This window comes from Melospiza georgiana, chromosome 13 (genome assembly GCF_028018845.1).
Source record: "Melospiza georgiana isolate bMelGeo1 chromosome 13, bMelGeo1.pri, whole genome shotgun sequence".
In the NCBI taxonomy this organism is placed as follows: domain Eukaryota; kingdom Metazoa; phylum Chordata; class Aves; order Passeriformes; family Passerellidae; genus Melospiza; species Melospiza georgiana.
In genome coordinates, this window is record NC_080442.1 from 3193281 (window position 1) to 3205565 (window position 12285).

General features: G+C 47.6%; 1 protein-coding gene across 10 annotated transcripts in view; it reads left to right on the plus strand.

The window, feature by feature from the left end:
- Positions 1-12285, plus strand: part of NEO1 (neogenin 1) — a 178724-nt gene that overhangs the window by 129141 nt on the left and 37298 nt on the right. For 5 of the 10 annotated variants that reach the window (XM_058033043.1, XM_058033051.1, XM_058033053.1 and 2 more), the window contains exons 8-11: positions 807-1026; positions 5984-6138; positions 7128-7276; positions 8729-8867. In XM_058033043.1, coding sequence (XP_057889026.1) covers positions 807-1026; positions 5984-6138; positions 7128-7276; positions 8729-8867 — 663 coding nt within the window. The remainder of the gene's footprint in view (positions 1-806; positions 1027-5983; positions 6139-7127; positions 7277-8728; positions 8868-12285) is intronic. The other 5 variants (XM_058033047.1, XM_058033052.1, XM_058033049.1 and 2 more) reach the window with 2 other exon arrangements.

The window sequence follows — 12285 nt, forward strand, 5'->3', positions numbered from 1 at the left end:
AGCTTGTGCTGTTAAATCAGCAACCTTTTAATGCAATAATCCCTGGGTTTATCCTGCCTTGGAGTAGCAACATAGCAAGACATGACTGAGGCTAAAAGTTTGGAGAGTGTGGGTATAATCCAGAGCAGCAGTTGTTTCTGCTTGTTAGAGTCACTGTAAAATGATGAAATGGGGTGTGGGACAGAGGAAAATGGCAGGAAAACAGTGGGAAAAGGGCTTTAATTCCAGTGCCATGGGCAGCAGCAGAACCCAGCCAGGGCAGGACTGCAGGGTTTGACTGGATGAGTTTGCACTGAAACGGATTCTGTGTTTTCAGCTGTCATTTTGTTATGATTGAGAAGCATTTCAATGAATTGTGCATGTTAATGAGCTACAGTAGGAAGGGGGGTCTGGGTGTGCATTTGAGTAATACCAGAGGTTGGGGTTTGCTGTCACACATGTGCTCCCAAAGCAATGACACTGTGGTTTGCTGCTGGTATCCTCTCCTGAGGTTTATTTTCCCCCCAGTTCCACCCTTCCCTCCCCTGCCACTTCCATTACAGTGGAGATTTGGTCTGCTTGCCTGACAGTGCCGTGTCCTGTACTCCCCATTAGTGGTCAGTAGTTACCTCTGCCTGCATGTCAGCCTTCAGTTTAATGGCCTTTTTTGTGTGTTCATTTTCTTCTGTTTCCCATCGTGGTTTTGTTTATTTCTTTTACGTTTTTATTTTCTTCTGTTCTCTTTTTTTTCTCTCTCTTTTTTTTTTTTTTTTTTAAACCGTGGTGATGTTTGCCCTTCATATTCCCCAATGTTTGCACATGCCAAGATGTTGCCATCCCAACATTACCTCCCACTTCACTGACCAGTGCCACTAATGACCATCTAGCAGCAGCCCCAGCGGGACCCCTGCCCTCGGCCCCGCGGGACGTCGTGGCCACCCTGGTGTCCACCCGCTTCATCCGGCTCACGTGGCGCCCGCCCGCCTCCGACCCGCACGGGGACAACCTCACCTACTCCATCTTCTACACCAAGGAGGGCATCAACAGGTAACCAGCGCCCGGGGAGGGCTCTCTGGGCTTTGAGGGGGTGGGTGGTGGTGTTCTGCCTCCTTCCAGACCCTCCTGCAGGGAGGAGCTGCACTGGCAGGGGAGGAGTTGCACACTCCCGGAGGAGCTGCGCAGGTAATGGAAGAGTTGCACACTCCTGGGGGAGCTGCACAGGCAGGGGAGGAGCTGCACAGGCAATGGAAGAGTTGCACACCCCTGGGGGAGCTGCACAGGCAATGGAAGAGTTGCACACTCCTGGGGGAGCTGCACAGGCAATGGAAGAGTTTCATACTCCTGGAGGAGTTTCACACACTTGAGGGAGCTGCACTGGCAGCGGAGGAGTTACACAGGCAGCGGAGGAGTTACACAGGCAGTTGAGGAGTTTGACACTCCTGGAGGAGTTGCACACTCCTGGAGGAGTTTCACAGGCACTGGAGGAGTTTGACACTCCTGGGGGAGTTTGACACTCCTGGAGGAGTTTCACAGGCACTGGAGGAGCTGCACGGGCATTGGAGGAGTTGCATGTCCCTGGAGGAGTTGCATGTCCATGGAGGAGCTGCACACTCCTGGAGGAGTTTCACACTCCTGGAGGAGCTGCCTAGGCGGTCTTTAAGCATGGTTGGATTGGCTGCAAACCTCCCAAGAGCTGCCACCTGCCCTCAGCAGCCTGTTGGGGACAGAGCAGCAGGAGTGTCCCAGCTCCTCAGGGAGCACAGGGACATCCCCTGGAAGCCATGCTGGGAGCCAGAGGCCCATCAGACTTCCAACCCCTGCAAATCCCCCTGACTCAGGGACAGCTGTGCTGGGTGTTGGTTAAACCCCATGGTCAGTGCTAAATGCAGTTCCCTGCTCAGAATTGCTGTGAACAGAAATCTGGGGAAAGCCTCACAATCATCACTTGTGATGCATTATCCCAGTGGATGATATCAATCTACCCCTTCTCCTTCCTGATGGCATCTACTGCTCAGAATTACAGTTTCAAATTGTGATAAGTTTGAGGGGGCTGAAGTGAACATTCATTTGGAGCAATGCTTAATTAATTGCAGATTAGCTTATCAGATTTATTACTCAAGGGAAAATTATCTGTTCACTTTATTGATGAGAGTGTGAGACACAAAGTCATTTGGAACAGAAAACACTCCAGAGGGGAATTCCTGCTCTTCCTCAATCCTGTGCATAGACATCTTGTCCAGGCTCCTGGCAATTAACTGAGACAATTTGTAACATTTTATTTGCCTCACAAATGTTGTTTTTCTGTTACTCCCTTAATTTGGTGATATCCAAGGTGCTCCAGGCCAGGCTCTGGGACAGTGGGAAGTGTTCAGGAACACCCAAATCCTCTGAGGGTCTGAAATTCCAACTGCCTTGGCTTCTGCTGGCTCAGCTTCCTTCATTGTTCAGGGAGGGGAGACCCAGGACCATGGCAGTGCCCCCTCACCCCTGCCCCTTGGACTGATTTGAGGGAGGATTCTGCCCCCCTGCCCCTCAGGTGAGACCCCACCTGCAGAGCTGCCCCAGCACAGGGAGGACACAGAGCTGCTGGAGAGAGCCCAGAGGAGGCCATGGAGGCTCTGAGGGTGCAGCCCCTCTGCTCTGGAGCCAGGCTGGGAGAGCTGGGGGTGCTCACCTGGACCAGAGAAGGATCCAGGGAGAGCTCAGAGCCCCTGGCAGGGCCTGAAGGGGCTCCAGGAGAGCTGAAGAGGGACTGGGGACAAGGGATGGAGGGACAGCACACAGGGAATGGCTTCTCATTGCCAGAGGGCAGGGATGGATGGGATATTGGGCAGGAATTGTTCCCTGGGAGGTGCCATCCTGGCACAGGGTGCCCAGAGCAGCTGTGGCTGCCCCTGCATCCCTGGCAGTGCCCAAGGCCAGGCTGGACAGGGCATGGAGCAGCCTGGGACAGTGGAAGTGTCCCTGCCATGGCAGGGGGTGGCACTGGATCCCTTTTCATTTCTAACCCAGCCTGTTCTGTGATTCCAAGAGGAGCATTGCAAAGGGAGGAGGCAGCAATGGAGGGGACATTCCTGCTTCAGGGGCTGCCCAGTGTCACCAGCTGTGATTTGTCCCACCCTGGCCTGGTGGCATCATGAGGCTCCTTTGGAGGCAGGGAGCTGGGAATGAGGGGTGGCCCCTGTCACACCCCCTGGGGAATCTGATCAGATGGAAGTTCCTGAATCACACAGCTGCAGGGTTATTTCATCTCCAGGTATTTATTTACTCCACACTCAAGGCAATTCCCCTGGAAAAGGAGTGAAAATTCCAAAGTGCTGCAGGGAGCTTTAATTCTGGGGAACTTTAGATAAGCACTCAGGCAGAAGAACCCCAGACTTCAAGATTTGGACCAAAAAAAAAAAGAAATAATGGCACAATAAAAGAATAAAAATGGCATATTGCTGGTCTGAGGTAGTAAATTACACATGTGGGATGTTGAAACACTGCTGAATTCACAGCTAACTGTGGTGTGCTTCAGACACAGCAAATGGAGCTTAATTGTGTGTAATCACACTCAGAATGCCTCTGGAGCTCCCTGCCAGGCCCCACAGCTGGCACACAAAATATCCACCCCTAACAGCTCCCCAAAGATGCTTTTTTAGATATAAGTGCAGCTTTAACCTTGGCACCTCCAGCCAAACTCCTGGGGTTGCACAGGAGGCTCTTCCACGGGTGCTTGAGAGTTCCTGTGAACCTGGAGCTCCCAAAGCTCCTGAGCTGGGGATTACAGTGCAGTCATGGAGCAGTTGTGGGGATCTGCAGGGTACTGCAGCTATTCTGGGCCCATCTGCTTGCTGCTGTTATCCCAACCTGAGCACGTTGGAAAAGGTGCTCCAGGCTCCCCAGGAACAGCCATAAAGGAAAGATTCACTCAGCACTTAATTAGATTAATCTCTTCCTATTTTTACCAAGCTGTTGTGAAGCCACATCCTTGGTTATTACTGAAAATTTGCAATGCTGTGACATATCTATTTATTTTTGCTAGATGTTGTCTTTCCAGTAAAATAATTTTTTTTTCAAATTTTAAATAATAACCTTGGTTTGCTGATTACCATTTTTTCTTAGATCAAATCAGGGAGTGCACTTGAGACAGAAAATGTTATATTTTGCATGTTAATGGGAGCTGGATGTTACCTCACAGCTGTGAATCCATTGGCACTTAGGCTGGGCTCCCAGATCCCATCCTTGTAGCTACAGCATGTCTAAAGGAAGTTCCACTTGGAAATGTGTTTTCAAGAAAATGTTGTGCTCAAAGTGGAAAAATTAGCAATGAAAATTAATAAAAAGCTGATGTAAATGAAGCTGTTTATGCAGTGCCATTTTAGCTGAGCTTATGAAGGGGAGCATTCTAGAACAAGGATGTAAATAGGTATTTAGTTACAGAGAGTGCATTGTTCCCCTCTATAGAAACAGTTTAATAGTGCAGAAACCAACAGGGATTTCAGAATGCTTTCAGCCAGGTTCTGCTAAATCAGCCACACCAGTGGATGAAAAAAAAAAAAAAAAAAAAAAAGGGGAGATTTGGGATCCTATTTCCCTGATAGAAACTGAAGCAGAGTGGCTGGAAAGGGAGGAAGAGGAGCCTGGGATGGTTCTGTGTCAGAAATGCTTTAACAGGTGTCAGTGGGGCTGAGGCCAGCCTGTCCCTGCCCATCCCTGTGCCATGGGGAGCCTGGCAGCCCAGAGGGGCTGCACGGTGCTCAGAGCAGGCATTTGCTCAGTGGGAAGCTCCTGCTTGCTCCTTTTGGAGTTCTTGGCATCCCCAGGGAAGGACAGATGGACAGCTTTACCCAGACACAGCCCTGAGCAGCTCAGCTGCAGGGCAATGCTTTGAAATAAAGGTTTAATGATTGATCTGCTAATCTTGCCCTCAATCCCTGATAAGAGCAGCTGGAGTTTCCTGGATGGTGTTTGCCCGGGGGAATGTCCCGTTCCAGTGCCACGGTTGGCTGGAGGTCACTGAGCAGCAGCAGTGCCCCTCCAGGTGCCCCACACATAACCTGTGTGCTGGGTTAGAGCTTCCAGCTCACAGCATGCTGCCCTGGCAGAGATATCCCTTCCCATGCCAAAAGTGCTCCTTCTGTGGGGTCTGCCACCCTGGAGGTGCTGGAGGTGGGAATTTTCACTTCACCTCCACTCTGTGTGGAAGCAGTGTCAATGCCATGGCTGTGCCCTGGGTGTTCTGAACAAATCCAAACATCAGCAAGGAACTGAGGCAAGGCTGGAGGAGAAGATTATGTTAAAACAGCTCCTTTGAAAAATCCCCAAAAAGCAGCCCCACAATATTAACAGGAATGCCCTAAATCTCGCCAGACTGTGCCTGCTGCTAAAATAGTTTCAGTGCTGGCTCCCGAGCTGTAGGATAAACTGTCACTGTGAATTATCACTTGCTGTCACGGGGATAACAAAGAAACCACTCCGAGTTTGTGGGTGTCAAGTGTAATTTATTCTGTTCCTTCAGTGCATTTGTGCAAGGGGAAGTTGCAGAATTGGGAGCAGTTTGTCAGCAGCACTTGTGGCACACGCTCATGGTGTTGTGCAGGGAGCACAGTGCAAATCCCACACCATTTACACACTGGCTACGTTCGGACGGGACAGGAGCAGCTACTCCTCATTTACTAATCAGTGCTGGTGTCTGTGCCTGTAGGGGATACAGTATGGGTGAATGAAGGTATAGAATGTAATCTTATCCCCCAATGAGTTGCAGCTGGACCAATTACTAAAGATTAGGAGCATGCCTGATCTTAACAGGCCACACCTGTAGCCAATAAGAACAGTGATATAAAAGAGTGGATTGATGGGATCTGGAGTCAGAGGAGTCAGTTGGCTGCTGCAGGGACCAGGACGAGTTAGTGCTTAGAGGAGGTATGAAACTCTGGCAACATGGAATCCTTGCACTATAATGATAATAGAACTCTTGATATATAAGACAACACGTGCCCAACCCTTTTGTTTCCCAAAGGGAACGTGTGGAAAACACGAGTCGTGCTGGAGAGACGCAGGTGATGATCCAGAGCCTGATGCCAGAGACAGTTTACGTGTTCCGCGTGGTGGCCCAGAGCCGGCACGGCCCCGGCGAGAGCTCGGCACCGCTCAAGGTGGCAACGCAGCCCGAGGGTGAGCCAGGGTGTCCCTGGGGTTTTCCTCACTTGGCATTGATACTGATTTCATTTTCTTATTCTCCCCATTCACAACCTTTCCCAGAATCTGATGCTTTTTAAAAGTTGTACTTGCAGATCACAGTTTCCAAAGATTTTCTGTGTTGATGGGATTGTGGGTTGTCAGCATTAAGAACTGATTGGACATTTGGAAATTTGGTCCCACCTTCCACCCTGAAGTGGATCCATGTGGAATGTCACAATGGGAAAATCCCCCTTTTCCTGGGGTGCTGGGCAGGGTGGGCATCCCAGGCTCAGGACTAACACTGTTCCCCTTTGTGTTGCAGTCCAGCTGCCCAGCTCTGCTCCCAACATCTTGCTAAATTCTCTAAACTGCTCTAACAGGAATACCTTTTGCTTTTACTTGGCATTTGCCTGAAGTTTTGTCTTTTTCAGTTAATGGTCATTAAGTGAAAAGGAGAAAACTTCAGGCAAATGCCAAGTCACTTGTGAGGGTCATTCTAGACAGAAGGGAGCAGGAGCTCCTGTGGGAATTTGGTCCCACCCTGCAGTGGATCCATGTGGAATGTCACAATGGGAAAATCCCCCTTTTCCTGGGGCATTGGCCAGGATGGGCACCCCAGGGTCAGGACTAAGAGGGTTCCCCTTGTGTTGCAGTCCAGCTGCCCAGCTCTGCTCCCAACATCTTGCTAAATTCTCTAAACTGTTCTAACAAGAATACTTATTGCTTTTACTTGGTGTTTTCAGTTAATGGTCATTAAGTGAAAAAGAGAAAACTTCAGGCAAATGCCAAGTCACTTGTGAGGGTCATTCTAGACAAAAGGGACTCAGGGAGCAGGAGTTCCTGTTGGAATTTGGTCCCACCCTGCAGTGGATCCATGTGGAATGTCACAGTGGGAAAATCCCCCCTTTTCCTGGGGTGCTGGCCAGGGTGGGCAGCCCAAGCTCAGGACTAACAGAGTTCCCCTTTTTCCCTTGGTGTTGCAGTCCAGCTGCCCGGCCCCGCTCCCAACATCCGCGCCTTCTCCAGCTCCCCCACCAGCGTCACTGTCACCTGGGAGACGCCGCTCTCGGGCAACGGGGACATCCAGAACTACAAACTCTACTACATGGAGAAGGGACAGCACACAGAGCAGGTACAGGGCCTGCTGCACCCACTCAGACTGCCCTCAAGGGCTGGACACACCCTGGGGAGGGGCTGCTTTTCTGACAGACTGAATGCCTCAGACGTGGGAATACCTAAAATCAGAATTTCAATGTGAAATGTTTGTGTCTGGGCTGGGAATGAAACCCATTTTATTGGTGATGTCCTGATTTGATTTGTCAACATCAAATATCTTTTGGGAATTCCATCACATCACAAGAGGAGAGGGCAGAGAGCAGCCATGTCATTATTGAGCTGTTCTGGTGCAGATGATAATTAAGATGTTTGCACAGTTATGGGTTGGGTTTTAGCTGTTCAGGCTAAATACTGATTTTGGCATGATCCCTAATCCAAACTTTTTTGAATTACTGGAGCCGGTGATTGATATTTTGATATTGCAGAGCATCCAAATAATTTAATTTTCTTAGTATTCCACTGAAGCATTCGGTGTGTTCTGTAAAAGTATGGGCTGCCACCTGAGAATAATGAGGATTAATCCCAGCCACATTCCCATCTGATTGCATATCAGTATCATTCCAGCTTTAAAATGCAAAGGGAAGAATATTTTCCTCAGCTTTTAAATATTTTTTTACATCAGTTTTTTAATAGGGCTGTTGCCCTTTTTAAGTCTGCATCCCTCTATATCTATTATATATATCAATATCTCTATATATATAGATATATCACTAATATAGTGATAATATTATTGTGATATTGTTATATATTATTATTTGTTGTCTTCTTATTGTTGTTGTGATATTATTGTAGTGATAACATATATAAACCATATTATGATGGTTTTGAGCATTTCCAGGTCCCTTTTCATGTTCAGGACCAGTGTCCATATTAGGATTTAAATAGGACAGGGAGAATTTTCTCCTGTAAACTCAGAGCTGGCATCCTCCCAAGTCCTGGCTGTGCCTGAAGGTGACACGGAGGTGTCGCTCCTGCCTTGGCTTTTGCAGGAACTTTATGATGCCTTGTGAAGGCTGACCCAAGCAGAGATTAGATGGAGCTAAAGAATAAAGTAGGGATTTATTAAGAGGCCTCCATAGATCCACCTTGGACAGCACAACCCAAAATGACCACAGAAAAATGGACAACTGGTCATGGGGTCTGTCACATTTATAAGTTTTGGCCCATCTGCATATTACAGTTAATTATCCAATTATAGCTTTAGCCCCTGCAGTCCCATCCTTCTTGTTTTTTTCTTTTCAGTCCATGTTGTTTATGCCCTTGGGCCTGAGGTTTGGGTCATTTGTCCTTGGTGCCCAGCTAGAGCAGGAATTGTTTTCTCTCCCCGCTCTGTGCGCAGAGCTCACCATCCCCTAACATGAACCCAGACCCACACACTAAAGCAGCACAGAATGTGAAAAATATAAAACCCAGAACCTGAGGCATGAGCAGACTGAGCTGACCTTGCTGGGGGTGTTGTTGGGCACAGGACGTGGACGTGGCAGGGCTGTCCCACACGGTGACAGGGCTGAAGAAGTTCACCGAGTACAGCTTCCGCGTGGTCGCCTACAACAAGCACGGCCCCGGCGTCTCCACCCACGACGTCGTGGTGCGCACCCTGTCCGACGGTAAAGCTGCTCCTCTTCTTGCCATTCTGGGGCTTCCAGCAGTTCTCTTAGCAGTGGTATTTTTGCTCCACATCTGGGAGAAGTAATGAGGGGGACTCTCAGAATCTCTGCTGGTCAGAGTGACTCTCAGATACGTACATGCTGCTTTTTCCCAGCCTGGCTGTCAAAGAAGGAGTTGGGATTTTTGTGTTCTCCTCCTCAAGGTTTATTATTTCTTATCTATAACATTCTTTCTCTGGCCTGCTGAGGTCTGTCCAGCAGGTCGGGTTGAGGCACACTGGTGTTATCTTTTTATACTAAAAACAACGTGTACATTATTTACAATAACTTCCCAATACCTATCACCTGTGTTAGACAGTGAGCTTCTACTCTAAACCAATCCAAAAGTGCCACCATCACAGCAGAAGATGGAGGGCAAGTAGAAGAAGGAGAAAGGCTGGACACACCCAGATTCCTCCATCTTGCCCCCTGAATCCCCATTCTAAAAACCCCAGAAATCAAATTTTTCACCCTGTGATAAATTCACCATCATTCTACTTAAACTCTTTTGACTTGTAATTCTTCTTATAAAGGTTGGTAATTGTTTTTCCATGGGTCAAGATCAAAGGCACAGGGGTCTTGGGCTCTGTGCCAAGGTCTCTGAGCCCCCTGTCAGTGTCTCCAGTTCTCCAGGGCAGTCAGAGGAATTTCCTGGTTCTGACAGTGGACTCCATGTTATCAGAAGGCTACTTAATTATTTTATTATACTGTCACGGTCATATTTTCTGAAAAATCCCTTCACCAGGATTTCTTCTCCTGGGGAGCTGAGAAGCCTCAGAGAAGAATGAAAATAGTAATTATCTGATTGCTTCTCCCTGTTTTGCTGCTTTGGAATGTGACTGGAGATTGTTTATCCAACTGGTGGTTGTTTGATTGGTTTCATGTGAATTGTTCTGTCTTAATGACCAATCACCATCCAGCTGTGTAGGGACTCTGGAAGCAGTCACAAGTTTTTATTATCATTCTTTGTAGCCTTTTGTCTGTATCCTTTCTCTATTCTTTAGTATAGTTTAGTATAGCATTCTTTAATATAATATTAGTACATAAAATAATAAATTTGCCTTCTGAGAACATGGAGTCAGATTTATCAATTCCTCCTTTGTCCTGGGGACCCAGCAAATACCACATTATACTGTATTACATTATATTACATTACATCTAAACTGAATCTGCCAAGCACTCACCTCAACTGCCCAGAATCTCACGAGTGTCAGCTGACAGTCCTGGCACACACACCTGGATTCAACTGGCCAATGAATCAAAACACACCAAAATCCAATCATCAATTCCCTTCAGGTAAACACTCTTCCACCATGCATTCCATTTGTGAACAACACTGGCGCAGTCAATGAGATAAGAATTGCTTTTTCTTTCTCTGAGGTTCAGAGAATGTGAATCTCAGAAATATTCTTGGGAAGTTGTGCCTTGCTTTTCTCTGTGAAGAGAAATGTGGCTGCGTTATCTGGCAATTTCCGACAAGTGAATCTTTAACCAGACTTTTATGGGGTTTGGTTGTTGTTGCATGTGGTTGTTCAGGGTCAGAATCCCCCTGGAGGCCTTCCAGAATTGACTGAAGGAAAATTGCACCTGCAGAAGGGTCTGGGATTGTGATTCCAGAACAAGGGTGTCCTTCATTCCAGCATCAGCCATTTATTTCATGGGCTATTGAGCCTACATTGAGTGTGGACAGAAAAAAAAATACACCGAAGGCACCAACTTCAAAGTATTTTCTAAGTTCTCTCACATATGAGCAGACTTGTTTTTGGAGTGCTTTTATTTTAATTGTGTTTGCTCTGCAGCACAGATATTGTCAAGTCCATTGCACAGAGTGGTGAGAGCAGGATGTGAGGTCAGTATTTTTATAAGGCAGATAAAGAGGTGATGTGAGCAAACAGAGATGCATGAGCAACTGCAGAGTGAGCAGAGTTAGTGATAACTTGTATTTGTTAGAGAGAAGTTTATATAGAAGAACCCTCAGAGGGAAAGGGAGCAGAGCCTGAATCCTCTCCCCAGGAGTGACCAGGAGCAGAGGGAAATATTGTCCCAAACTCTCTCTGGGTCCAGCTTTGTTTCTGGGACACTTCCTTACTCTGGGTATTTGCTAATTCAGTTCCTCTTGCCTGAGACCCTGTCAGCATCTTCTTGAATGCACACCAGCTTTTATCCTCAACATCAAGTGGGCAAAGGTTCCACAGATAAAAATCCCTCATTCCTGTCTGTTCTGCCCCTGCTCTGTGTTGGGGTCCCTTGTTGCCTGGGGCTGCGCTCCTGAAGGAGGGAATTGCACTCATTATTCCTCTGTCCCACTCCTCATTCTGTGGACCTTTGTCATAGTCTCCCTGGTTCATCCATTTTCCAGATTCCAAACACACAGGAGAGGTTGCCCCTTTCTCCTGTGGAAGCTGATTCAACCTTTAGAGCCCTTTCCTGAGCTTTTCTCTAGGTTCCTTTTCTCCTTTGTTTTAACTCAGATGGAGTGGACTACAATGGTACCAAAGGTGTGAGGCATTATTTGCATTTGAGGAGCTTTTTGGGTTTTTCTGAGCACCAAGAGGAGTCAGCCTGAGGTCTTTGTGCAGTTCTTCACCACAGGATCACCCCCTGGGATCTCCCCAGCTCATCTCCCCCCTTCTTCTTGCTCTGGCCTTTCTTTCAACAAGCACTTCCCTCTTATCCCCTCATTGGTAAAAGTGAAGGGATTTCCCTTGAAAGACAGAGAAATCCCTATTCAGATCCTATTCTAGCTCCTGCTTTCTCAATTTCATGCTGTTTTGTTACTTTGGTTGATTTGGTGGAAGTTTCTGACCCAGCAGGTGCAGTTTGAGTGGTTCCATTTTAGTGCTGGCACCACTTTGCCACCTCTGGTATCAAAATAAACTGGGAGAGGTTGCAGAGGTGTTGCAGCTGTTTCATTCTTCAGTTCCTTGACAATTCCTGGGTGGATAAGCCTGGCAAGAGGCTGCTGTTCCCTGTGACTCTTCCATAATCCCTTGCACTGACAGTGGAGTTGGAGAGACCATGGGAATCCTTTGGAAGGGTGTCCAGGACACCTCTCCTTTCCCTTCCCCTCACTACCAATGCAAGGAGAGACTTGGGTGGCCTTACCTTTGTCTTCTTCTGCCCTACCTGACCATTTGCTCACTGATTCCTCTAAAGGGCTGCCAGCTCCTTGGTTGTTTGAAGAATTTATTATTAGTTGCAATATCATTTTAAAGTTTTCCTGGAGTTCTTTTTTCTCCAGCTTCAGTTTTCACACTTAACCTATAGGTCCTTATTTTCTAAAGCTCTCTGGAGGATGTCATCTTGCTTCTTACAGTCTCATAACCCTGGCAAGCTCTCAAATCTTTCCAAAATGATGCACATTTTCCTCCCATGTTTT